The 27,110-nt window shown below is 45.1% G+C and overlaps 1 protein-coding gene across 5 annotated transcripts in view; it reads left to right on the top strand.

Moving 5' to 3' along the window:
* The window catches only part of KCNAB1 (potassium voltage-gated channel subfamily A regulatory beta subunit 1), a 516,750-nt gene that overhangs the window by 271,108 nt on the left and 218,532 nt on the right, over window positions 1-27,110 (top strand). The window contains exon 1 of one of the 5 annotated variants that reach the window (XM_088447680.1): window positions 2,531-3,306. The exons of the other annotated variants lie outside the window; for them this stretch is intronic. Within the exon in view, the coding sequence (XP_088303806.1) occupies window positions 3,089-3,306 (218 nt within the window). The 5' untranslated portion in view covers window positions 2,531-3,088. Of the gene's footprint in view, window positions 1-2,530; window positions 3,307-27,110 lie in introns of those variants that run through there. 5 annotated transcript variants of the gene reach the window in all.

Below are 27,110 nucleotides of genomic sequence, written 5' to 3'. Positions count from 1 at the left end.
AGGTGGGCAGTGGATATGCGCACTGCGTTCACACCCGCAACTCCATAGGATTGCATGGTACGACTGCAGTGCGCCACATAGCGTAACGTATCGTATGCTGCTGCAGATAATCGCATGGCATGATGCGTGCACACGTTTGTAGCGCAATCGGCAAGGATGTAAGAGGACACATCTTTATTATATTTGCCTCTTTGGCCACTTTATTAAACATATGTAGAGCTATTCTTTCATGTACATATGTAATCAGCCAATCATGTAGCAGGAAATCATAATATAAAGCATGCATTCATGGTCAAGAGGTTCACTTGTTGTTCAGACACCAGAATGGAGTACAAATGTTCAAGATTCTAGAATTTGGGGTGTGGGACATTTTAGCTAAAAGTGTTCTGGAAACAGTCATCAAAAATTTTAAACAAGACATTTGACTGATTAAAAACAATAAAAAAGGAAATGAAGGATGGCGAGCTGTTTAAGCAATATAATGTACAGTAGGATTGTGTGCTGCTTAAACTATATAATTTAGGACAGTGAGCTGTATCTCATTTAGGGGTCTGTTCATGAAATATAATTTTTGGGATATTCCCCCAAAACACCAGTTTTTTGGGGGTACCCAAAAATATTTGGCATCCCCCAAATATACTGTACCATGGAGGTACAGCATAAGATATCTCCAGCGCTCCCTCCATATCTGACAGCAGCCGCAGGCCCCATAGGTTTCCATTGGGGCTGCAAAGCTGTCATGTTTCTCAAGCTCCGGAAGATGGCGTTAGCTGCTGTAGTCTATGGGCTACATTTCTCCAAAATTACAGAGAGACAGTTCGTTTGGAACCCTCCCTGGCAATGGTCGCCGGACAAGAGTGGTCAGCAGACAGGGCATGCGCAGTAGAGCTCGGGGGTCACGATAGAGGAGAGGAGGGACTGCTAATGTTGCCACTTCACTCAGAACACATCACAAAGGACGGGCTCCTTTAGAAACGGTAGTGCATAGATCCCCTTCAGTAGATGTACCCTGACATCATCAGTTACTGTCCAAAGTCATTCGCTACTATCCACGTGGACATAGAGGGGGAATATAAACCTGTGTTGAGCCACTGTGCCCGAAGTGCTTCGAGCGAAGCGATTCCGCGAGGGGACAATTTTTTTCTTTTGGTGGCCTTTATGGGCATGTAACCACACTTCCGCCCTCACTCCACTTCCAGGTACATCTACTGAAGGGCATCTATACATTATCCTTTTGAAAGCCCTGTTCCTGCGTTTGAGTTTTCATACTATACATCCAGGTCAAACCTAATATCTTATTGCCACGGGTCTAAAACTCGATAATTGCTGAAAATGCCCCATAGCATGTTCTGCTTTGTAGACAAATACAGTACACGGTATGGGTGTTGATAAGAAATGGATAAATTTTTAAATAAAAAATATACCAGACCCAGTAGTATGTTTATTTAACAAATACGCTTGTTATATCACCTCTCACTAAATATAAACATGTATATTCCAAACAAATAGCTTAGTGTGATTAATAATATTAGCTGTGAATGTACTATTTCTAAACTACAATTGCATCAATATTATTGAACTTGTTAAACCCCTGTATCTTACAGGAATGACGCCTTTCATTTCTGAACAATTCAATTAGATCTCAGTACTGTGTGTCCCTGTGGGATTTGTACAGGCCAACTCTTGTAAATGATGTTTACTAAAGTACATACAAATGTAATTGAATTCATCAATTTTCCTAGTCTGCACTGTATCGTGGCTAGAGGACTTCCTTGCCAATTCCTCCTATTCACATCTAAGTGGAGGGTTTATCATCTAAGTATCATTATATAAGTATGCATGGTGCTTTATAAAGAAGCAATAATGATGATGACTGGGAATGTGTGTGTAGCCTTGATGCAGTGCTGCTTGGAACATGTTGCATCCATTCAATATAAAGGCCACTTTTCCCTGCACCACGATTGTTTTTGATGCAATCTGAATCTATTGAGGCCAAATACTTAGCTTGCTTGCTACAGCATAAGTCATATTAGTGTATTCCAACTACTGACAGTGCTAAGGAGAAATTCAGTTTTTACATTATGTTTGGATTCTGCAGTGTCACAAAAACCTATAGTGGTTGTTGCTATTGTACTGAAAATCTGACACAGTCCTGAATCCCCTTATAGAGTACAATGAGCAGATGATCCTCTGCATCTTATCACCTCGTCCTTCTGTGCACTGTAAACCCTGTTCCTGTCGGAAGCTCAGCCACATGTGCTTATTAAACTGCACATGGCATTTACCCTTTCATTGCTGGACTGATATAACCTGCCTTTTTAGACTATTTACTTTTTGGTATCTATAGAATGACACAATGCATTCATAAATTGTTCCTTTTAGTGTATCCCCCCTCATGCCTGTATATCATTAATAGTGCACTTTAATTAGCCTTGCTGCAAATGCTAGCAGCGTGCCTGCTATGGGATGTGCTGCTAGGAAATCCAGCATGCTCCCAGTCTGTTCTTAAAGAGCCCTTCTCACCATCTGCCTGAGTGCAGCTGCATGCTGGAGCGGAGCAGTGCCAGGAGGCTCGCTATAGCCTACACTGCAGAAGAGGATCCCGGAGCAGCCAGGCTGTCACATCATCATTACCATGACGCTTATATATTAGCTGTTCCTGCAGTGCTATGGTATTATTGCCCATCTATCAGTGCATGCTCCCAGGAGGGCTGGACTCACCACAGAAGGAGATGTACCTGCACTGATTGCACAGCCAGCAGCAGGACTGCACTATCTTATACAGTAATAGTAGTAGTAGTGGGAAGAACATGTGCAGGTGATCAGGCAAGGGGAGAACAGCTCTGCTACTAATTCTCCCACTGCCTGGGGCTGCTGCCCTGACTGCTCCACAGCTTACTGACATCCCAAGGACGCAGGACCTCACTGCCACCATTTCCCCTGACTCTAACTCTGTCACTTGGAACATTCACTGATCTCTGGCACTTCCCTGAAAACCTGTCCTGCTCCTAGTACAAGAGACCTGCGTTCCATGAGCCACTGAGCATCCAGCTGCTGGGTCACTGAGCCAGGCTCTCCCTCCGAAGCCATGCAAGTCTCCATAGCCTGCACTGAGCACAACCTGAAGGGCCGGAATGGGGACGATAGGCACAGCAAGCAAGGCTCCAGTGGCCCCAACGTAGTCAATGCTGCTAGGGCCAGGTTCCGCACAGTGGCCATCATTGCGCGGAGCCTGGGCACCTTCACCCCTCAGCACCACATCTCTCTGAAAGAGTCCACAGCAAAGCAGACTGGCATGAAATACAGGTAAACTCACGTACAGTACGTGTGTGTTTGTGTGTGTGTATATATATATAACTGTTTTGGGAATTTATGCCAACTTTAGAACTGGCACAGATAAGCTGGAGACATGTAGGTAGAAGTTAGTGGTATACTTTATGTAGACTCCATTTAATTTGCTGATTATATAGCACTGTTTTGTGATTCTATTATATGTGTATCTGAGCCTTTAATATAGCATTATCCTAATCTGTGCATTGATTTTCCCAGCCAGTCTTCTCGTCTGCCTCTCATTTACATAGAAAACAATTATTACATTAAGTATAGCAGGAAACCTCTGCAGGTTGTTCTTAGCAACCACATCAGTGATATCTCATACAGAGGACACGACTGTCAATGGGAAATAATACTGGGATGGATAATGATGATCAGGAGCCCGGAACCTATAGCAATAAGTTACTTTTATCGCAGCTTGATGGAGTTACACACAATGCACATACTGTACTAATCATTATATAATTGTTAGTAAATGTCTTTTACCCGGTAGAATTTCACAGGAGATTGTTGCTTTTAAGAAAGGCTTAAGATTTGTTTAAAATGAATTGTTCGGGTAATGTGTAGAATGTGCAGGAGGTTTGCTGTGCAGATAATTGAAGATAATTGAACGAAACAAAAAGAAGCTACAGTGTTGGACATAAATCAGATCATGAGGTTAATGATTAGTGGAAGGTGTATACTATAAATAATCTGTACATTAATAGACAACTGCAGTGATTTATCATGTGCAGCTCAGTGGAGAAGAAAATGATTGTGCATTAATGCGGGTGATCTGGGGATGCTGGGGAGAAGTGTATAATATACTGTATACTGTACCTGCTGCACTGCATCATATCAGTATGCTGTCTCCCAGGTACCTACAGTAAAGCCTTACATGTGTAAGATGTAAATATATATATATATATATTTATATTCGAGAAAGAGATCATATGAGGGAATAGCCGCCGGTTCAAATACTGACAGTGAAGCCCAAACGCTGAAGATCCTGACTGGGGCTGGTAAGTAGCCTAACTCTCCCCCCCGCCCCATCCCTCCCTTAGTGGTGCCTAACACTAACCTCCCCCTGATGGTGCCTAACCCTAACCCCCCCTTCCTACACCCTAAACCTAGCCATCCTGGGGGGGAGCCTAACTCTAACCTCCCCCCGGGGTTGCCTTACCCTAACCCCCCCCCTCCCCATAGCCTAATCCCAACCCTCCCTAGGGTGTGCCTAACCCTAAGTCCCCCCGGTGGTGCCTAGTCCTAACCCCCCCATGCCCAACTAAGTGTGCATACTTACCGCCATCCGGACATTTGTGCTTCCAACGGTCGGGATGCACACACCGGTATCCTGGCGTCCATCGGGCTGTCGGCGATGGCATTATGCCGGGTGGCGGGATTCCGGCGTCTGTATTTCGACTGCCGGCATATCAACTGCATGCTCATATGAGATGGTAGTGTTATCACCCACAAAAATAGATGAATACAGTATAGGAACAGTTATGGGAGAGCTGTCACTCACTCAATTTTCTTATAGGCTCTGCTACATTGTTACATTTGTATCTACAGTCTGTATGCTGTTCTATAGCTTTTACTGTGTATCACACACACAATACAAACACTTCAAACAAACCCCAACTTTGAGAAATATATATATTAGCCCGCACCACACTGTTGTGTTCACTAGACTGTTGCACAAATCCGAAGTCCATTCACCAAGTTTATGCTTAAAACTTAAGATGTAATGTAACAAACATACTGAACAGAGTTTTGTAATTATTAAATGATTGTGGCTAATAGGGGAATGTACTGTAATAAATCAGGAGGGAAATTATATCAGAAAAATCATTGCATTTATTAAGGTAAACTAATATTATTGCTTTAATTTAAGAAGCAATCATATATGGTGATTTCTCTATTATAATTAACAGATTATTAGGGGCATATTTATCAATTACCAGTACTTGGTTACGATAATTATAAGTTCTTATTGCCGCATATCATGTCAATAATATATGAAGTATCAGATGAATTTACCAAAAATCCCATACAGGGACAGGGGCTCCGATGTGTAAGATTGCTAACACTTCTGGGTTCAGATCCCGGTCGCACTACTGCGCATGTACAGTCATCAGACCACGCATGTGCATGCAGAGATCCCTCTCATGGAAATTTTCATGTAATGCAGCCCACAAGCTACAATGGCTTTAATGCTTCATGAACCAACTGATTTCTTATGGTGGTAACAGTGGGCCTGATTCAGAGGTGGACAGAGATGCAGTAGTGACTGTGACTTTTGTCGCAGCTGCTACTGCAAACTTATGCTAATGCCGCAACTTACTGGCTTCCTACTGAGACGCCCACTGGCTGTGGATTTAAGCCGCTGCGGGTGTTTAGAGGCGATCCGGTGTCTGGGACTGCATTTCCACTGGAACCAGCGACCATGTACCATCGGACACTCTGAGCAACCATAAGGTTGCTCTAATGTCTGATGGTGAGGGCAATTACAAGAAAGTCGTAGCCACTACTGCAAATTTATGCTGATGTTGTAGTCGATGGGCTAGTTGTGCATTGAAAGTCACACCGTAGAGTGGACATTGGGTGCATCATCAGACATTAGAGCAACCCTATGGTTGCTGAGAATGTCCAACGGTACATGGTCGCCAGTGCCAGTGGAACTGTGTCTTTGGAAGCAGTCCCTGACACTGGCATGCTTCCAATACTCCCGCCATGGAAAGCCATCCCCAAGGCACCATCCAGCAATGTCTATCGTAATTGCATGGATGTCCATGCAATTCCGATGAGCATCCATCGGCCGTAACCACCGCGATGCATGTGCAGTGTTGCCTCGGATGCATGCACAAGTTTAAACCATCGGCCCTTGCGTCTGAAGTTCTAAATCTGTCCACCACTGAATAAGGCCCAGTGTTACATGTATCTGTTGGGTCATTAGTTACCATGTTTTCTGCTTGTTTTGTATATTTATCATGTTGGATAATTGTACCATAGAAATATGATCAGGCAAATTCTGATAATCACAGCTTTATTGAGTAGTAATATTTAAACTTGGTTCAATTACAATGTGATATTGCACCATTATCTGGAGCTGAATAATATGGAGGAAAGTTTCCTCACTTAAAAGTGAAGTGCACAAGTTTTTATGGAGTCAATAAATTGAATTCCCTTTTCATAATTATTTCTTTTTGTTTTTCTAGCTAGCAGTAAGTATGGTTATTTCAGTAGTATATTTGTTACCAATAAATCATTGTCAATGTTTATTTTCTTCTGTAGAATATGAATACGTTTCTCTCCATGCAGTCAGTTAAGCTATGAAATAAATAATAATAAAAAACTAAAGTGGAAGTATGAGTTGTATATGCAGGAATATAAGAGATAAGGAATTACTGATAGATTGTCCTAAATGCTCCGTTTCAATATGTATTGTGCACAACTTATTTGCCCACAGCAGATCCCATCAGTTGCCAGTAAAGGTTATTTACAAGCCATAGAAGTGTAAAGCTGTAACACAAATGCTCATTTGTAACATTATACACCTACTTTTGAGCAAGCTTACCTAATTATACATCAGGGTGATTGGTTGTATGGGCAAAAATGTCAGAACTTGTGAGCAACAAAAGTTTGCACCAGATGAGAGTTTGGGAAATCGAGAGTGCTCATTCCTAAATAGAGATTAATTATGGTAATACATCTACTTGCTCCACTACAGTGCAGAAACAAGATTTCAGGTTGAGGGACAGAATTATTTAAATGAGATACGTAGGGATGTTCCTTGCTTTGCAAGAGGACACATAGCCTTTTCCTGCCCACAACAGGATTTCCACTCTCGAGTTCAATTCGCTCTTCTTCAATTATGCAGCTTAAACTAAACCTTGCTGAACTTGTGACAGTGTTCTGGTTGTTTGTTAAGCTGCATAACTATGTGCTTATAAGGGGACTCACTTTGTACCATCCAGGTGCAATTCTGCAGTGAAGCATAATTCTAGGAGCACTTCAACAAAAGTACTAAAGAGCTTAAAAAGCATACAAAGTCATATACATAAAAAGACATCCACGATGATGTCTTCTCACTTTCATCCATAAAATATAGACCTAAATGTGGCTGAACCGAGTAGTCAAAATAAATAGTTCTCCTAATGTGTTAGTTGATTGGACATGATAGGATATTTTTACTAATTCCATCCAGTACATGTTTGCAAAGCATCTGCAAACTTACAAAACTAGGTGTGATTTCAGAGACCGTTAGACAAGCTTGGCGGATAAGCATACACAATTGTACTCACAAAGAACCATTATGGTCATGCAGGTAAGCGACCTTTAGTTACAATGGTCTGTATTATAAAAATAAAAGTGTTGGTATTAATTAATACTTGATATTTCCTTAAGGGAATATGCTACATTATAATCCTTATGCATGACTAAAATGGTATTGACTTATATTGCAATATATTATAAGTTTATATATTGTACAGTATTTGATGTGAATGCAAGTGTTCTGTGATTCATCTCTTTCCCAATGAGTGTGTACATGTTCAGGGCACTGAGAACATAAGTAATGCTTGTCATATTACATAATTAGCTCTTCTTTATATATAGAGGGGCTTGTAAGACAAACTGTCTTGATAATTGCAGGTGTTATCCTGAAACTAATTAAAAATGAATGTAAATGAAAGATTCATGAATAAGTGTATTCATTGAAAACAGGTCCATCTGGTGCAGGGCTCATCTGAATTGTGATGCAACTCCTTCCCGTACAAATACAGATGGCAAATCTTTTCCCTTCACTTGATTAACAAACAAAAATGTCTGCTTCATTGTTATGCAGTGTTAGAATGTGTCTCTGTGATCCCTTTCCCACCGGCATGAAAAACATGGACTTAGTCTAAATAACTGTGCAAAATGTATGTGCAAAGGGGTTAATGTGCGTTCAGCTTTAAACTAGAATTAATAAAATTCAGACTGATAAATGCACAAATTCTATCTCTACAAGAATACGTGTTCATTTTTAATAACAATTAACGTTACACATGCACCTAAATCTGTGTCAGTGGTCACCCATCAAAATAATTGCTTGTGCGTTAAATCATGTCCACTTTTAAGAGCTTGTGAAGGAGCTGTTTGTTTCTCACAGTTCCATGGTAAACATACATTTACGTATAGTTTAGTGCAGAGGTTCCCAAACGTGGTCCTCAAGGCAGCCCCAACAGTTCAGGTTTTAGAGATATCCATGGTTGAACACAGGTGGTTAAATCAAATTGACTGAGGTACTAATTAAGCAACCTGTGCTCAACCATGGATGTCTAAAACCTGAGCTGTTGGGGAGTCTTGAGGATCGCGTTTGGGAACCTCTGGTTTAGTATTTTGGGTATTACACTATTCAGCCACAGGTTGATCACTCGTAGTGTTTTTTTCTTTTAAAGCAATGACATTTACAGAAGGTTAGAATAATATTACAACAGAATCTTATTAGCACATACTGTGCCAAAGTGAGTCCTACAGCCATCAGAGATTTTGAAATGTGCGCGACTTTATCATGATCAAATGTAATTAATGTTATGCTCTTTATCAGGAGGGGGGCGCTATTGTGCTACATCACTTACTGGTGTGCAAATGTGCCACAATTTTGTGATTCCTTTTTGCATTACTAATTTTTGTAAAATATCTGCAAACTTTTGTATATTACTTTCTATGAGTCTTGGCTTATAAGGGAGGGTTAGTGCATAAGATGGGTCCATGTGAGGGCTTCAGTGTGTAATGTGTAAAGTAAAATCTTGCTGAACTTGTAACAGTGTTCTGGTTCTTTAACTGTATAGCTATGTACTTATAAGGGACTCACTTTGTACCATACAGGTGTAATTTTGCAGAAAAGCATAGTTCTAGGAGCAATTCTGCTGCCACTGGGGCAGAGAATGTGAAATCTCTATATGCGGCACGCGCCATGTCTGAATAGGACACATACGCCCATAACTAGGGTGTCATTATTGCAGGGGTGGCACTTTGCATGTAATTTACAATATTTTAAAAAGTTGTATTTTAATGATTGATTATTTACATATTTAAAACAATTACCAATGGGCTCAATAAGGGTTAAATGATCTTATGCATTTATTTTATACATATGGAAAGAAGCGAGGGTCAGATACCATGAAGAGATGCAGTATGTGTTTGTGGGGTATGGAGAGGAGAGGCCAGGCATGGGACGGCACAGAAAAAGTGGCCATGGGGTGCAAAAATACAGGCTTAACGCTGAATCCTTATACAATGCTAGTATATTCTCTTGTACACTGAGCTATATCTTATTTATATAAACTAAGTATTTTTTGGGGGGGTTAGGCGTTCAAGTACCACCTCAACTTTTCTGAAATAGTCTTCTTTGTGTTTTGCTGGGTAATGCTTTTACTTTGAGAAATCAATTAGGTTATCCTATGCTGTGCTATAAGCAGAGTTGTATCCTATGATGTTCTTTACTCTGCTATTTGTCTTAGCTACTATTATGTGGTGATAGCAGTGGTCAAAGTGGGAATATTGAAGTGGGGTTATGGAAAATCTAAAGTTGTACTTATGATGTGCGTGCCATAGAAGGGGCGTGGCCACTCAAAATGGGGGAATGTCATTAAGACACGCCCTTTTTCATCAGTGTAATATACCATACTATATATCATATGCCCCTTATACAATGCCCACAGTAGTAGTGCCCATATACAATGCCTGCATTAGTAGTTCCCCCTATACAATGCCCACAGTACTAGTGCCTCTATACAATGCCCACAGTAGTAGTGCCCCTAATACAATGCCAACAGTAGTAGTGTCCCCTATGGAATGCCCACAGTAGAAGTGCCTCCTATTCAATGCCCATAGTAGTAGTGCCCCCTATACAATGCCCACAGTAGTAGTGGTCCTTATACAATGCCCACAATAGTAGTACCCCTATACAATTCCCACATTAGTAGTGCCTCCTATACAATGCCCACACTAGTAAAGCCCCTTACACATAATGACATACACACACACACACACACACACAACAGTACTTACCTAAATCCCAGCTCTTGGGTCCGACGCCGTCTGACAGCGGTTAGGTCTAAAATTAAGTGGGCTGCAGGACCTCTGACATCACAACCACAACAATGTGACCCGTGACAACAGTCGGAGGAGCAAGGTTCAGCACATAAGGCCCAAAGCGTGCCCTCATGGGCTAGCTTCGCTCGCCATGCTTCAGGCACAGGTTATTATTCCCACTCTAATGTCCACATGGATAGTAAAAGTGCTAGCTCACCTGCCTTGCCTCTCCCTCTGCTGTCGCGGGTTGTGGTTGTGACGTCAGAGGTCCTTCTCCCAATTTGGATCTAGCATCAACCGTCTAACAGCTCCTCCCAACACCCACTGCGGGAGCCGGAAGGCGGAGCTTAGGAGTGAGCTCCAGCCTCTGGCTGCATGGAAGGAACCACCGGGCACCCACTGGTAACAAAATCTCAGCGGGCGCCCAACAAATGCAGAATCCAGCGGTGGCGCCTCTCTGCTGTGCAGGGCTGGCTGAGCGCCGGCACTAGTTCTGGCAGTGGGTGGCTCAGTGCTTGAAGTGCCGGTATACCATACCATAGTATGCTGGCACACTTTGACCACTGGGTGATAGCCTAGCTTTCTATAGCTGCTTATCACAGGAAATTGGTTATCACTGCAATTTATTTATAAAATATGTCCAGAGCAGCTGAGTGATACTGACTGGCAGCCGTAAGAGTTCGCTTTGCTGGTCTTGACTTGTGATTCCAGCTTCACTTGTGCAAACAAAAATGTCTAGAAATAAACAAAATTGAAACAAATAATATTTAACTTAAAGTCGAATAAAAAAAAAACTTTTAAAAAAGTATTCATATTGTCGTGATCCATGTTATATAAAACTTTCTTGTGCTTCTAATGGGGAAGGCTAATGTCAGAGAAAATCACTCAGCTGCTTCCAGAGATATTTTTATATTAAATTGCTGAGATAAATTATATTCTATCGCTGCATTAAATGGCAACAGGAAGTCATTGTTATTATAACTGCATTTTACTAAACAGGGCCCACAAAGAGATGTCTACCGGTTTGAATGTTGCCAAGAACTTTGTCCATCCTACTTGAATAAGATGTCTGATTATTACCCATTGGATTAATTATCACTAATAACTTTCAGAAATATGCCAGAATGTCAAGTGAAAAAAACAAACCAAGACAGAAGTTAAACTTAATTACATGTTACAGAGCTCCAGGGATCTCGTTTTGCGTGGGGGTAAACAGTGACGTGCCGTGAGGTCAATGGCAGAGGAGGCACACATGTATAAAAACACAGTTTTTATATCAAAACTCTGGAGCATGACAGGGAGTATGATAGTGGAGGGAGTATGAGTGTCACGTCTGAGACTGGAATATGAGACGTGGTAGGCCTAGGTTGTGGATGGAAGCGGAGACGAGGGGCCTGGATATATGTTCTCCTCATCCACAGGTCTTGAGTGTTGGCGAGACCTGGGCAAAGGTGCGGAATCTAACCCACAGGATGGTGTTCGCCAGTGACCCCCCCCCTAAGCAGGATTTGGGCTTCGCTGCACCCCGTGAGCAGGTACCCAAGCCCCACGGGAATAGAGACACAACACCCGTGGCCCAAAGAGGTTATGCCTGGGTAGGCACAAAGCAATAACCTAACAGTATAGTGACAACCCCTTGACACGTAGATCAATATCAAGAAGGAATTCAAGTGGAGAAGGACTCACGGTTACTTGAACAATCACCAGAGACGGAAGGCACACAAGTAGAGATGGCGTATACTGCTGCACGGATATTCACCAGAGACGGAAGGCACATAGGTAGAGATGGTATACACTGCTGCACGGATATTCACCAGAGACGGGAGGCACACAGGTAGAGATGGCGTATACTGCTGCACGGATATTCACCAGAGACGGGAGGCACACAGGTAGAGATGGTATACACTGCTGCACAGATATTCACCAGAGACGGGAGGCACACAGGTAGAGATGGTATACACTGCTGCTGTAAAGAAGGTTAGGAACCTGGGAACTCAACTAAGGCACGCTAGAAGACAACCGTTGTTCAGGCAACTTCCTATAACCTGTGGAACAGTTTTATACCCAGGGGAACCCTTAGATAGATGCACAGCGTCAGCTGATCACTCACCTATCCTGGGAAGGAGATACTGTCACATGGGCCGACTGTCATGGCGGCGCCCATGTCTGGAATTGCGATGCCAGACACCAGCCCACCCGGAAGCCACTGCATGTGGGGAGAAGGCTCAGCTTCTCCCCCGCCGCCGCGCCAGCTGCCCGACCACCCGGGATGTCAGGGGAAGCCGGCGGAGCGGTAAGCGGGAGCCGATCCCCGGCTGAGCCCTGACAATGAGGCTCTGCCTCCCCTGCCTACCCTGACTGCACGTCCCTTATAAACACACATTTATGGTAGTTATCTATGGAAAATATTCTGTTACAATGATCAGCAAATAATGTGTAACATTTTCTGCAGTAATCAGACAGTAATGGTAATCTAATACCCCTTTTCTACTGCCGCTAAATCCTGGGTTATTGCCGTGTCAACCTGGGTCACAGCTCAGTGGAAAAGGATCAGATCGACTGATCCGGCATTTCTTCCTAGGTTTCGAGCAGGGTTTTATGCGGGTAAAACCTGGGTAAGGCACAGTGGAAACAGGTATCCTGGGTCATCCAATCTGGGTCCCGTTCACAGCATAGTGAGAGCCGCATTTCCCGGTGCTTGAAGATGATGTAATATCCAAGCTCCTGTCAGAGGTAAGCCCCAGCAATATCCCAGGTCCAGCCTGCGGTATAAATGGGGTTCAAGCTGCTGTGACCTGAGTTGAAACCCGTGTTCAGCATCCCGGGCTGGACCTGGGATTTTGATGGAACAGAGGTATAATACAGAAAAAGTTTAACACTAACCCTGATTATGAGGCTTATTCATTATCGTTAAAAGTAGGCAAAATATAAATTTTCACCTGCTTTTTTCTTAAATACTAGCCCCATTAATCAAACAGGTAATGCAGGAGATTTCAGTGATATCTCCTGCTTACCAGGGACGTGCAGTCAGGGTAGGCTACCCTGTTATACTACTGAGATTTGATATAAAGATGATTAGAATAATACAAAGAAGATATTTATAACTTATAAACATCTTCTTTGTTTAGTGTAATAATTTTTAACACTCACCAGCTTTCTGGTGCTCCCTGGGACTGCAGGGAGACCATAGATGAGGGAGAACAAGCTCAGCCTCACTTCTGTATAGTCAGACACAGCTTGCAGAGCTGGGGGCGGGGTCACACCATGGGCAGTAAGCTGCACAGAAAGAGCACTAATAGAGGCATGCCTCTTGAGTATGGGGGGGCATGACTTGAGCACTGATGGACACCTTGGCTGTGTCATGTGACTAGGAAGTGCACTGCAGTGTTTAGAGATTGGAACTCGGTCTTGAATGAAGTAGCACCAGAGGTTGCAGCTGCCATAGGGTGGCAACTTTCTACTTCAGGGTCCATAGGGTATCCATAGGATACCTTGGGGTATAGGTGATGATGTCAGGCATCGGGCACCATAGAGTTAAGTTTTCAGCCTCCCAGGATGCACTAGGGTCCCCCTCCTATACCCCGCCCCCGAGCCAAGGCATCCCAGTTTTCGTTGGTGCCCGGCCGGAGTCGGATGCACCTGTTTAGAGGGGGGCTAAGGATAGCCCCTGAAGTTTTCTAGTGCAGGGATTGATTTCTTTGCATTGTATGTGACTGCTGCTAGCGTCTGCTGCCTGTACTTTCACTTTCTACTGTCAGCAAAGCCCTTGCGGTGCGGTGATTGCAGGGCGGTTCTCTCACTATACTAACGCGTATCAGTGAGAGGGGTCACATACTTGCCATCATGTCTGAAAGTGATTTTCCTCTCCAGCTTCTGTGTACTACAAGTAAGGTACCTATAGCGGAGGGGGAGGGTAGCGCGGAGGGGCTTCGGCCGTGTTTTCTATTGACGCGGCCAATTACTGTCACGGCTCCGGTACAGGAACCGCCCTGGGCTTGTTTCGCTAAAGCGCTTACAACCCTAGTGGGCCAGTTAGCTCCACAACCTACGTTCCCTCAAATGGGATTGTCCCAGCAGTCAGTGGTGTCGTCACCCATGCAGGGGTTCCCGAGACAACTGATGGTACCCCACAGTCTCCCTATTTCCCCTCCTCAGGTTTCTCAGGAGTCTGCGTGGGTTAATTCGCTGACAAGTTCTGTGCAGCATTTGTCAGACGTATTACAAGGGGAGTCCGTGTTACGGCCTCACAAACGGCCGGTGGCGTCTCTGTCTACTCCTTATGAGGATGACGAGGGGACGACCGATGATGGGGAGATTCAGTACCCTGACTTCCCGGGTTTCTTCGCCTGCTGTTTCGGCTCATCGCACCTTATGGTTGCGATCTTGGAAGGTGGACGCTGATTCCAAAAAGGATTTGGAAGCTTTGCCTTTTAATGGAGAAGTCCTATTTGGTCCGGATCTGGACAAAATTGTAGCCACGCTGGCGGCAGCCAAAATCGGCATGTCTCCCATCTGCTGCGGTTCCTTCCAGTTCAGGTACGTCATCCTTTCGGCCTTACAGGGCCCAGGGTAGGCCTAAAGCACAGTACTTCCCCCGTCAGGCTGGCCCCAAAAAATTGGCCAAGCCCCGGAAGCAGGCCTGGAGTACCAGACATCCGGCCCCTAAGTCCGATGACAAACCTGCGGCCTGACGGTCCGGGCCTCCCTTTGGGGGATCCCAGAGTGGGAGGCCGTCTGCTGCAATTCGCCCAGTGTTGGTCGGTTACCACGACAGATACTTGGGTTCTCGAGGTGGTTTCTCACGGGTATGCCCTCTCCTTCCGGCACAGGCCCCCGTCCCGATTCTTCACCACGGGTCTTCCATCAGACTGGAACAAAGCCATGGAACTGCAGAAGGTTTTGCACACTATGCTCCAGGCTGGAGTTATAGTGCCTGTTCCATTCTCCCAGAGGGGCCAGGGTTTCTATTCCAATCTGTTTTTGGTGCAGAAACCCAATGGGTCGTATCGTCCGATCCTCAACCTCAAAGCACTCAACAAGTCCATGCGGGTGCTGAGGTTTCGGTCCATCATCCTGGCGCTGGAACCTGGGGATTACATGGTGTCGTTGGACATACAGGACGCTTACCTGCATGTCCCTATTCTTTTACGCCATCAACAGTTCCCCAGGTTTGCAATCCGCAACGATCATTTCCAGTTCCGGGCGTTACCTTTTGGACTGGCGACAGCACCACGTGTGTTCACCAAGGTTATGGTGGTCATGGCGGCTTCCCTGCGGCTGCAGGGAGTCCGCATGTTGCCGTACCTGGATGACCTTCTGTTGGTAGCAGGATCTCCAGAGTTCCTTCTACGCCACTTGGACCTCACAATTGCGGTACTCCAGTGGCACGGCTGGTTAATAAACTGGCAAAAGTTCACCCTGATCCCAGCTCAGAGAATTCTGCACCTCAGAGCCTTATTGGATTCTGGACAGGAAAAGGATCTTTGTGACGAGGGAAAAGATCTCTGCCTTACAGTTGAGGGTGCGCAGTTGTCTGCAGAGTCGCCGGGTGTCTCTGCATTCGGCGATGAGGTTACTGGGCTCCATGGTGTCCGTATTCGACATGGTGGAATATGCCCAGTTTCACTCCAGACCTCTGCAGCAATTGATCCTGTCCAAATGGAATGGACTGCCTCAGAGTCTCAAATCCCAGACGATGGTGCTCACTCCGGAGGTTCGCCTGTCCCTTGCCTGGTGGTTGCAGACGACCCATCTCAACAAGGTCGTCCGTTTTGGGTGGCAAACTGGGTCCTATCGACGATGGACGCCAGTCTTCCGGGCTGGGGAGCGGTCTCGGGTCCACACTTGTTCCAGGGCAGATGGAAAAGGAGCTTCCGATAAACATCTTGGAACTTTTCAGTGCTCTCCAGCAGGCCCATCGGGTTCTCCACGGTCATCCCGTGCAGGTCCAGTCGGACAATGCCACCACCGTGGCATACATAAATCGGCAAAGAGGAACCCGAAGTCGGACGGCACTCGTAAAGGTGTCCTGCATCCTGATCTGGGCGGAGCGCAATCTCCCGGCCATATCAGCGGTGTTCATCCCGGGAGTCCTCAACTGGGAGGCTGACTTTCTCAGTCACCAGGACGTTCATCCGGGGGAATGGTCTCTGCACCAGGATGTCTTTCAACTACTGGTGGACAGGTGGGGTCTTCCAGAGATCGACCTCATGGCGTCACGGCACAACAACAAGTTGCCGGTGTACGGGTCTCACACAAGAGACGAAAAGGCGTCTCTGGTGGATGCTCTGTCTGTCCAGTGGTCATTCCGGTTTGCCTATCTCTTTCCTCCGTTTTCCCTTCTCCCACGGGAAATCGGAAATTCAAACAGGAAGGAGGGACGCTCCTGTTGATAGCTCCCGCGTGGCCCAGACGGCACTGGTTCTCAGACTTCAGGGTCTGTCCGTGGACGTCCCTCTGCGGTTGCTGCTACGACCGGACCTACTGTCACAGGGTCCTTGTCTTCACCCGGACCTGACTCGGCTGTCTTTGACGGCGTGGCTGTTGAGACGGCCATGTTAAGGTCCAGGGGGTTTTCCAGCTCTGTAGTACGCACTATGCTGAGAGCTCGGAAACCGGCTTCTGCAAGGATATACCATCGTGTGTGGCATACGTTCTTCCAATGGTGTCGACCGAGAGGTTATGCACCTCGGGAGTTCTGTCTGTCTAGAGTGCTAGCCTTTCTACAGGCGGGACTAAACCAGAGGCTTCGCCTTGCTTCTTTAAAGGTGCAGGTGTCTGCCCTGTCTGTCTGGTTCCATCGTAGGATTGCTACAATCCCTGATATGCGCACCTTTATGCAAGGTGTTCTTAGAATTCAGCCGCCATTTGTTCCACCGGTGGCGCCTTGGGATTTAGCTGTGGTCCTGAGGGCTCTCCAGGGACCGCCGTTTGAACCACTGGGCTCAGTGGATCTTAAATGGCTGACAGCTAAAACAATTTTCCTTCTAGCCATCGCTTCAGCCAGACGTGTTTCTGATTTAGGGGCTCTCTCTTGTAGACCCCCTTTCTTGATTTTTCAGGGGAACAGGGCGGTGCTGCGCACTTGTCCTGATTTTCTTCCCAAAGTTGTTTCCCGTTTTCATATCAATGAGGAAATAGTTGTGCCGGCTTTTAACTCACCTGACCTGTCGGTGGGTGAGGCCACTTTGGACGTTGTGCGGGCTTTAAAGATTTATGTTGACCGCACTTCTTCATTTAGGAAGTCGGACGCCTTGTTTGTCCTCTATGGCTTCCGTAAGAAGGGTTGGCCTGCTTCAAAGCAAACTTTGGCAGCTTGGATCCGTATGGCCATTTCAGAAGCTTATCTTCATGAAGGCCTGCCGGTTCCATCCTCTGTGAGGGCTCATTCCACTAGGTCTGTGGATCCTTCGTGGGCAGCTCGACGTGGTACCTCTGCTGTCCAGATCTGCAAGGCTGCCACGTGGTCCTCGGTCCATACATTTGTGAGGTATTACGCGTTTGACACCTTTGCCTCTCAGGATGCTTCCTTCGGGCGGCGGATTCTCCTTTCAGCACAGGAGCGTCCCCACCCTTGAAGGATACTGCTTTGGGACATCCCCAAGGTATCCTGTGGATACCCTATGGACCCTGAAGTAGAAAATATGAGATATGGTAAGAACTTACCCTTGTTATCTCTATTTCTACGAAGTCCATAGGGTTCCACAGGACTCCCGGCCTGTCGCACCTGTGCTGCAGATGGGCTTTACTCTGGTCACCGGTTTTTCCGTCTCCCTCTGGTGAGAATGTGATTCTTGTGTGTGTCCAGATCTTTTTTCTCTCTCTTCCTTATCCTCCTTCGGCCTATGGCTTGGTACGTAACTGAGATGCCTTGGCTCAGGGGCGGGGTATAGGAGGGGGACCCTAGTGCATCCTGGGAGGCTGAAAACTTAACTCTATGGTGCCCGATGCCTGACGTCATCACCTATACCCCAAGGTATCCTGTGGAACCCTATGGACTTCGTAGAAATAGAGATAACAAGGGTAAGTTCTTACCATATCTCATATTTTCAGGAGGCTCTGGTGTCTGCTTACACCATGAAGAGTTTCTGTACTTACAGTTCAAACATGTGATTCCGCTTCTGTGATGTGGTCATGTGGTTTCTGTTCTCCGAGCAGACAGTTACATAAGCTTAATGAAAGAAATAATGTATTTTCCTCTGCTGTCCTCATGGGCAGGAAAGAATAGGGATATAAACTGTGAGCCTTAAGAATGTGAATATAGGACCTCATTCAGAGCCGCTCGCTCTGAATGAGGGCGGCCGTTTTTTTTCTATTAAGCCGGCCTTCTGGCCGCTCTCTAAGCTGTGGGTGACCACCCACAGCTTTTGCGAGCGGTCAGGTGATGGTCGCGACCATCAGGCTTGCAACGAGACCCTTGTGGTAGGGTCTCGTCTGCTGCAAGCCCCAGTCAGCTTCGGGCTCTAATAGAGCCGGAAGCTCACTACTGACATCACTGGCGATGTCAGTAGGGCCGCCCACAAACGGCAGCCAGCCACCCCCCCACCCCGACTACAAAACAGGGCGAGCTGTCGATCAACATCGACAGCCTCCCCATTTGTAGCGAGCCCCTGAGCGAGTGAAATTCTCACTCGCTACTGGGCTTGTGCATGCCGCGCGTACGCAATGCACAACCATCGACCCGCTTGCGAGCGGGTCTGAATGAGGCCCATAGTGTGTGTAATGTATGCATTATGATTACAGTATGTGTTTTGGGGTGTAATGCCTATGTATTTATACATGGGGCATAAGGGTCCCAGGTCAGATATTGTACATAGTCTGGAAGGCTTTAGCTACTCCACAGGTCTGATTTTCAGAACATCTGGTATAAACAACAATAACTGAATTACAGTACTTGTGCCCTACATGCTAGGTGATTGCTGTTAGCAGTGATTGAGTTGGGTCCTGAGTCTGCTGCACAACCATCCATTTTCCTGTATGTAGAGTATTGGAGGGTCTAGACAAAGTAATCATAGACCCGGTGTCTAGTTATGGACCCAGGAACTAGTCATCACCAAGTGACCAGACCTCTGCCAGTTGTGGCCATACAGTACATGTACATATATCTTATTTTTATGCCTTTTTATTGGCAGAGTGGAGGTCCAAGTGGGGGGGTGTAGAAAATGTGTCCATTTGTGAGGAACAGGGCCCCAATGACGCTATTCATCTCAAATTGTGTCATCAAGTCCCTGGCCCATCCATTTCTCCAGGGATCTAAGAGGGTGGTCTAGTTTCCCAGAAGTTTGGGAAGACTCCCTGAAATTGGGGTCTCCCAGACATTCCAGAAGACTAGGCAAATATTACATATCTGTGTGTGACCAAATGTATAAGATCTGGCTGAGATAACAGACTAGATACAACAGCACACAATTATATATTAGTGCATGCGGGCATCAATTAGTTGCATTTATTATCCAACCCAACTTAAATGTGATCTAGCTGAGGATCAGTGTTTTTTGTTGGGTCTGTACACTTGACTATTTGCAGCCATGCATCAGGAAAATGATTCCCAATAGGAATATTTAGTGTAAGCACTGGTTATATACGGTCATATCCCTAACACATGCAGGGTATTGCTGGCTGTCACTTCTCTCTGGGAGCATTTTCTTGCTGCACCTCATTGAATTAAAGTAAGCCCACCAGCCTGAAAATTAAAATACAACTAGATGCAGCATCCCCTTTCACCCAACTTGAAAATAAGTCCATACAATATGTACTTTAGTGTGATGTAATTCTGCCTTTAAGTCTTTGTGTCCCACAGACACTGCCAGATCGTTCACTATTCTGTGCTGTTAGATGGTTTAAAATATGCGTAACTCAGTTTCAATCACTACTAATCCATGTTTCTGCCTAATTCCCATGGCAACAACTTCTTTCTTGAGAATTGTAAAATTGTTTACTGCTGCAGTTCCAAAAAAATACACTTTCACTGAGATGTAATTGTAGGATTCTACACTGCGACCTTTATTAGGACCTCTCTGTGAGATGTGTTGTGGAGAGCACCTGTGGATTGACCATAATGAGTTCTGGTCACTTAATTTGGATAGTAGATATTTGGGGTACTTTCAGCTTTGCTCAGAGCAGACGGATTGTACAAAATAGGTTTTCACTGAACATTTTTAGTTATCGCATTAGAGATGGCTTATATTGTCACCTATTTAATGTTGCAGCCGCTGCTGAACAGATGTAGACTCCTTTCTAGCGTTTTAAGCACAGTTAGTTCCAACTCAGTTTACTATTAATGTTACCTGTACTGAATGTATTGATTTGAAGGGTATTTACAAAAACATCAGTTACCTTTAGAGTAGACTGTAAGCTCTCATGAGCAGGGTCCTCTTCCCTTATGTGCTTTTCCTTACCTCACTTATACCATCACTTTCTCCCCACTGCCAACAGCGATAAATAACCCTTGGGTTCTACCGCCCCGCTTCTTATTTGGGTATTATGGGGGCAAAAGCTGACCTGGCAGCCAGTCTTGGTCTCTTCTGTTCATGTGTGAATCAGCTTATAACACATGCACAGTGCACTGTTAGCATAAACTTAGATGAATTCTGCAGATCTGATAAACGCTGTGACCTGAAAGAGGGATTATTGGATAGGTATGCACCCGTACACACTGAGCAATTTGTAGCTTCGTGTCTGCTGTCTTCAATGGATCAGAAGGTCAGGAACGAGATAGGTTATACAGGCTTTCAGATCCCGACCTCCTGATCTGACCGTTGCAGGAGCATTTGAAGCCGTTTTTCGGATAATGCTCCTGCATACACACTATACAATTATAGGGCCGATCATACGGTTTTCAGCTGATTGGCCCCATAATTGTATAGTGTGTACCCAGCTTTAGGATTCCAGTTGCAATTTCAATTAAAACTAAAATAATAATAATATACATATATTTTTTAAAAAACACTGTATAATAAGCGAGAAAGCATGTGTGCCTGTCTGTCTATTTGCCCTTTATGCACAGCCAGAGTTTTGGACCTAGCTCCAACAAATTTGGGATGGTGATGTAGTTTGACCAGGATTAGGTCTTTGCCTAGGTTTTAACTTCGTCCGATAACGCAATGTCTAAAAATGGGTAAACTTTTACATTACACAGGTTCCAGGGCTCGCTCAAGTGGAAATTGACAGTCTGCCAAAAACCTGTGTGAAAGCTACAAATGTATCCTTTTAATCTCACAGGCTGAGCAAACTGTATGATTAATGCAAGGTCATATTAAATCCAGGGTTAGTCCTTTTTAAAGTGACCATTTATGGGGCAGTTGTATTAAGCTCTGGAAAGTGATAAACTGGATAATGATAAATTACCAGCCAATCAGCTCCTAACTGTCATTTTTCAAACACAGCCTGTATCATGACAGTTAGGAGCAGAGTGACTGGTAGCTTATCACTTTCCAATTTATCACTTTCCAGAGCTTAGTACATCTTCCCTATAATCAACCCTCTGTGTTTGCATGCAAGGTCATAACCAGAATTTTGTAGGCCACATAGCAAGATCTTAAGAGTACCCTCTCCAGAGGTAAAAAACAAACAAATACATTTGCCCCCACACAGAGCCCATTCATGTTATGCCACACAGAGCCCATTCAGGTTATGCCACTTAGTAGTACTCCTCATACACATTATGCCATGCAGTAGTAGTGCCACTTATACATTATGCCACACAGTAATGCCCCTTATACTACACAGTAATGCCCCTAACACATTTTACCACACAGTAATACCAGTTACAGATTATGCAACATAATAGTAGTGCTCCATATAACACATTATTCCACAAAATAGTAGTGCCCCTAACACATTATGTCACCCAACAACTAATTACAGCTGGTGCACTGGCAGGCAGTGGCAGACAGGCACACACAGCAGCGGAGCAATTTGAATCTGGTGCCGGTCGCAAGCCAATCAGGAGCCACCACTGGTGATTGCCTGCCGGTCTGATCGCCTCGTGACCGGCGGCGATGTCTCTCCATGTCTGCCTGCCAGTGCACCAGTTGTAATCAGCTATCAGGCCGGCACCATATCAACACCGCTGCCACCCGGGCCCCCCTTGTTTGTCCTGACTGGACAGGTCCACCTTGTGCACATGACTGGGTGCAGGGGGAGCGGCGGGCCACAAAGGCAGCTCGGGCACCATAGCAGCTACATCCCTTGCACCCACAGTAGTTACGCCACTGTTTGCATGCGTGTTAGCAAACAGTGGGGTCCTTTTAAGGATCAATGGAATGGGGTTATAGGTAAGGACAATGCAAACAAATGAAGGCTGCAGGTGTACTTCAAGGTCCAGTCTTCAACCCAGGCAACGCCAGTTATCCCAGCTAATATTTTAATAGCAAAGCATTTTTTTTTCCATTAGAGGTCCTATGCAATCACTATCCTGAGAAGGCAAAAGATACAGGATCCTTGGTAAAAAGCCTATTATAGGAGGTAGCTGACTGAGGCTATTACTTTTATACCTTGCCATAACTATCGCTGGCCAGTGGGCTTGTTGAATAGAGAGAAGTAATAAAAAATAGTGGCTGCTCAGATCAAGTTAATCGTCCTTCACAGGTGCATGAAAAAGGAGGGGTTTACTCTAGACCAGAAAAAAAGTAAAAAATGTTCCCCCAGCACACTGCAAAAGACCAGCCATAATATTTGAATACTACATATTAATAGAAATCCAGAGATCTTTGTTGGGGTTGGTTACAGGACCGCCGCGGTCGAAATGCCGGCGGTCAGAATACTGACAGCAGCATCCCGATGCCCAAAGGTAAGTTGTCAACTCTAACCCACCTTTCCCGCTGCCTAACCCTTCCCCCCATGCAGCCTGGCCCTAACCTTCCCCCCCTGCAGCCTAACCCTTACCCTCCCCTCCACAGCCTAACCCTAACCTTCCCCCTAGTGACTAACCCTAAACCTAACCCTAATACTATTAGGATGCTGGTGGTCAGGTTTCTGGCGCCAGGATTCCAACTGCTGTTGAGATTCCGGCACCAGTATCCTGAGCACCGGCATCCCGACCGCCAGGATGTGAAATACATCCCCTTCGTTACATATATTTGCAATTATATGCGACAAAGATCTCTAGATTTCTATTATCATTTAGTATTGAATCTTATTGCTGGTCTTTTGCAGTGTGCTGGAAGAACATTGTTTTTTAAAAAAAAAATATTGTATTTTTTCTAAATAGGATTTAGAGTTAATGTCTATTTATTAAGTATCCCCCTAAATGCTTAGTTTAGTAGTGTAGCCCCTCAACATTATATAAGTGCGTTAATGCTTTCGAGTTTTTTAATATGTATCATGAAAACAGCTTAACTAGACTGTTGCCTCTTATGCCGAATAATATAAAGGATGGCAATGCAGTGACAGGTTAAGCGTAGTCAGGAAAGATTCTGTTGAAGTGCTGATTTCTACTTATTGGATAAATGTCTGTCATTATTTCCCAGGAAGATGGCAGGCAGTTTGTCACGTCTCAGAGTGATGTGGGAACATTGCCAAAATGAATTTTGAGATCCTATTGTTCTTGTGCTATCTGTATACCTGCACCATTAAAGCTTCCAGGATATATAGCCTTATTTCACATATCCAAAATAAGTGACAATACCACTGCTCATTTATATAAAGTAGTAGACCAAGAGCTAACATAAGACGTTATGAGAAAGTACAATATTGTATTCGACTTTCTTGTACCTTTGGATTTATGGCAATCTATTAGAAAACATTAGCTAATGAATTGGTGGTCTTTTGTGCTAAGAAAATGCTGAAATGCTTTCACACATTAGCCACCAACCTAGTGATTTACACCTGGCATTTGCTGTGGTAATATACAGTACATCTATTTAATAATGAGTACTGTGTGCATGCTTTCATTACTGCTTAAAAACACCACAATCAGGACCGTAACTAGGGTAGTGCGGCCGGTGCCATCGCACAGGGCACCACAGGTCAGGGGGCACTGTTTGGGCCTGTCAAATTTCTGTTTATTATCATTCTCACTTGTAGCTTCCTCTTATTTCATCCCCAGCATCTCCTGGCCTCCCCTATCTCTTCCCTGGCCCTTCCCCATGAGACCATTCCCCTTTTTTGGGTGCATTATGTCCCTTTGAAAAATTAGGGGGGGACCAATGCTCTTTCTAGCACAGGGCACCAAAAAGTCTAGTTATGGCTCTGACCACACCTATTCAAATTCTTCAAACTGAATCCTGGTTACAACAATACAGCTTTGCAGGGGAGAGTTTTAGTTGAATCTCCTTATTTTGTGGAAATTTCAATAACCCACATACAAGAAAAACCAAAACAATCACAAACTGTTGGCAGAACAGATAATTGTCGCACAGGATGACATTGTTAGTGTAAAATCACATTACTGGTCTGCTGGTATAGGCAAAGCGCTGTATACAGAACCATCTTGATTTTACTCCTCTAGCCAGGAAGAGATTGTAGACTTACTGGATGAGTAAAGTTCTGTAACCCATGACTTAGGTCCTCTAATAATAGCTGTGATTTCAGCTTTTAAAGGGAAAGAAAACATGAAATTAAAATTGATGCAATAAAGCATCTTTAATATTGAAATATTGGGATGGGGAGATATGCATGCAGTGCGGACCAGGCAATTTTTGTAGAGGTTGAATGTCATCTGGGGTCCCACGGTAAAACAAAAGTGGGTTGCAGTGATGATACCAAATACCTAGCTGGAAAGTTGTATAAAAATTAATTACATTGAACTTTGGGCCTGATTCAGACCCGCTCGCGAGCGCACAGCGCTCGCAAGCGGGTCGATGGTGGGCTATTGCGCCCTGATTCAGGGCAAGCGCACGCAAATAGCGTGCGCCTCTGTATCAGACCCTTTATTTGTAATTAAAAAATATGTAGAATTATGCTTTGTTCTCATTGATTAGAAAAATAAAATTACAGGACAGTACTGTGCCTATCTGTTGTGAGTTTCTGTGTTTCTTTAAGACTAGCTTTAGTAGTGTTGTTGAGCACTGGGGTCTGGCAAAACATCTGACTGAATCACTGATCTATGTTTTACGCCACGCACAAATCCCTGAGGGTTCCTACTACCTCTGACTCACTGTGCAGTGCTAAAATTGCAGATATGAAGCTTGCAGAGGTGAGCTCATTATCAGCCTTATTCGTTAAACTGTGCCATTAGTGGCTCAGGGATTAACACAGTAACACTCAGATGTGCAAGACAGTCACACATGCTCTCGGCAGCATCATCATGGCTCTACTAGTCGAATATACCTCTCTATATAAACAAAGTAACGGGAGTGAAGTGTTGTTAACCCACAATTACCACATAATATGATCAGTCTGAAATCAGGTGTAGAGGTAAATTTAGCAAATGTCCCTAGCACAGGATAATTCTGTCTTTGCAATTTATGAATAAAACCTGTTTATGCCTTTAAGAAAAATTGGTGCGTTAAATTCTCATGCAAAAATCATAGAAAAATTGCCATTTTGAGCAATTTGGAAGCTATTACATTTGGCCCTCTGTCTCCCAAAAATCAATTTTAATCTATTAAATATCGATCTAAATCGGTCAACATCGATGTTGTGTTTCAGGGGCTAAATTGCACATTTACCAACACTTAAAAATCGATATAAAAAATCATCTGTCAGTAAATGTATAATTTAGCCCCTGAAACACAACATCGATGTTGAATGATTTTGAGCAATTTTTAATCGATTAAAATCGACCTTTAGTAAATTTACCGCTAAGAGTTTATAATTTAGTCACAATAAGAAATCTAATCTATGTTTGCATGACTGTGATGTGGAAGTGGGAGGGCGGGATAAATCGGCACTCCCAGCAACAACAGGGTGGGTACCCAATGAGGTGTAACCATGACACTGCCCAGGGCCATCTCTACCTATAGGCTAAATGGGCAGTTGCCCAAGGGCCCCAGGATTCCAAGGGCCCGTGACCGATAGCACCCCTAACCCCCATTGCATAGCTGTGACCGCTGATAGTCCTGCATGGGGAGGAGGTAGACGCAGGTACCGGCTGCAGGGTAACACACAGCACAGGGTCTGACAGTTGCAGGGAGAGAGAAGCTGCACCGTTTCCCATCAACATGTTCTAGGAGACTGCCCGCACACACCAATCTTCAAGCCCTGTCACAGGAGAGCTCCCCCAGCTGGCTCTGGCCAAACATGCTGTGCCGCCTCGCATATGGATGTCCAGGCTGGGCAGGAGAGTCGTGGGAGCAGCGGTGGGAGAGGGGGCCGGTGCTTTGTATCAGTGGCATCCCTCCCCGCGGTGACACCTGGTGCGGGGAGGGATGCCTTGTGCGGGGAGCAGCCGCGCTCGCCGCTGTAATGGGGGGCATGGTCTCGGAAGAGGCGTAGACTCACGATCCGAACCTGCTCCCCGGCCCGAGATTATCAATGTGTGCTGGGGGATGCCGGAGGTGCGGGCAGTGCAGGCTCCTTCACTGTGACAGGAGCCGAGTGCTGCACTTAATGCTACAGTGCAGCTCCCGGCTCCTGTCACTGAGGGGTAGCCTGAATCTTGGTGTCACTCCTCGGCGAGTGACACCCGGGTGCTGCCCGCACCCCCTTGTGGCGCCACTGCTCTATATAGTGGTGGTGGGCTTTCACAACAAGAAGAGCTGCCAGGTAAGTTCTGTATTATTGCCCACTGACACCTGCATGTTCCCCAGATACATCCCTAATCACAATTGGCACCC

The sequence above is a fragment of the Taudactylus pleione genome, unplaced genomic scaffold (assembly GCF_031769625.1).
Source record: "Taudactylus pleione unplaced genomic scaffold, aTauple2 ptg000436l, whole genome shotgun sequence".
NCBI classification, from domain to species: domain Eukaryota; kingdom Metazoa; phylum Chordata; class Amphibia; order Anura; family Myobatrachidae; genus Taudactylus; species Taudactylus pleione.
This window is presented reverse-complemented; position numbering and strand designations above follow the sequence as displayed.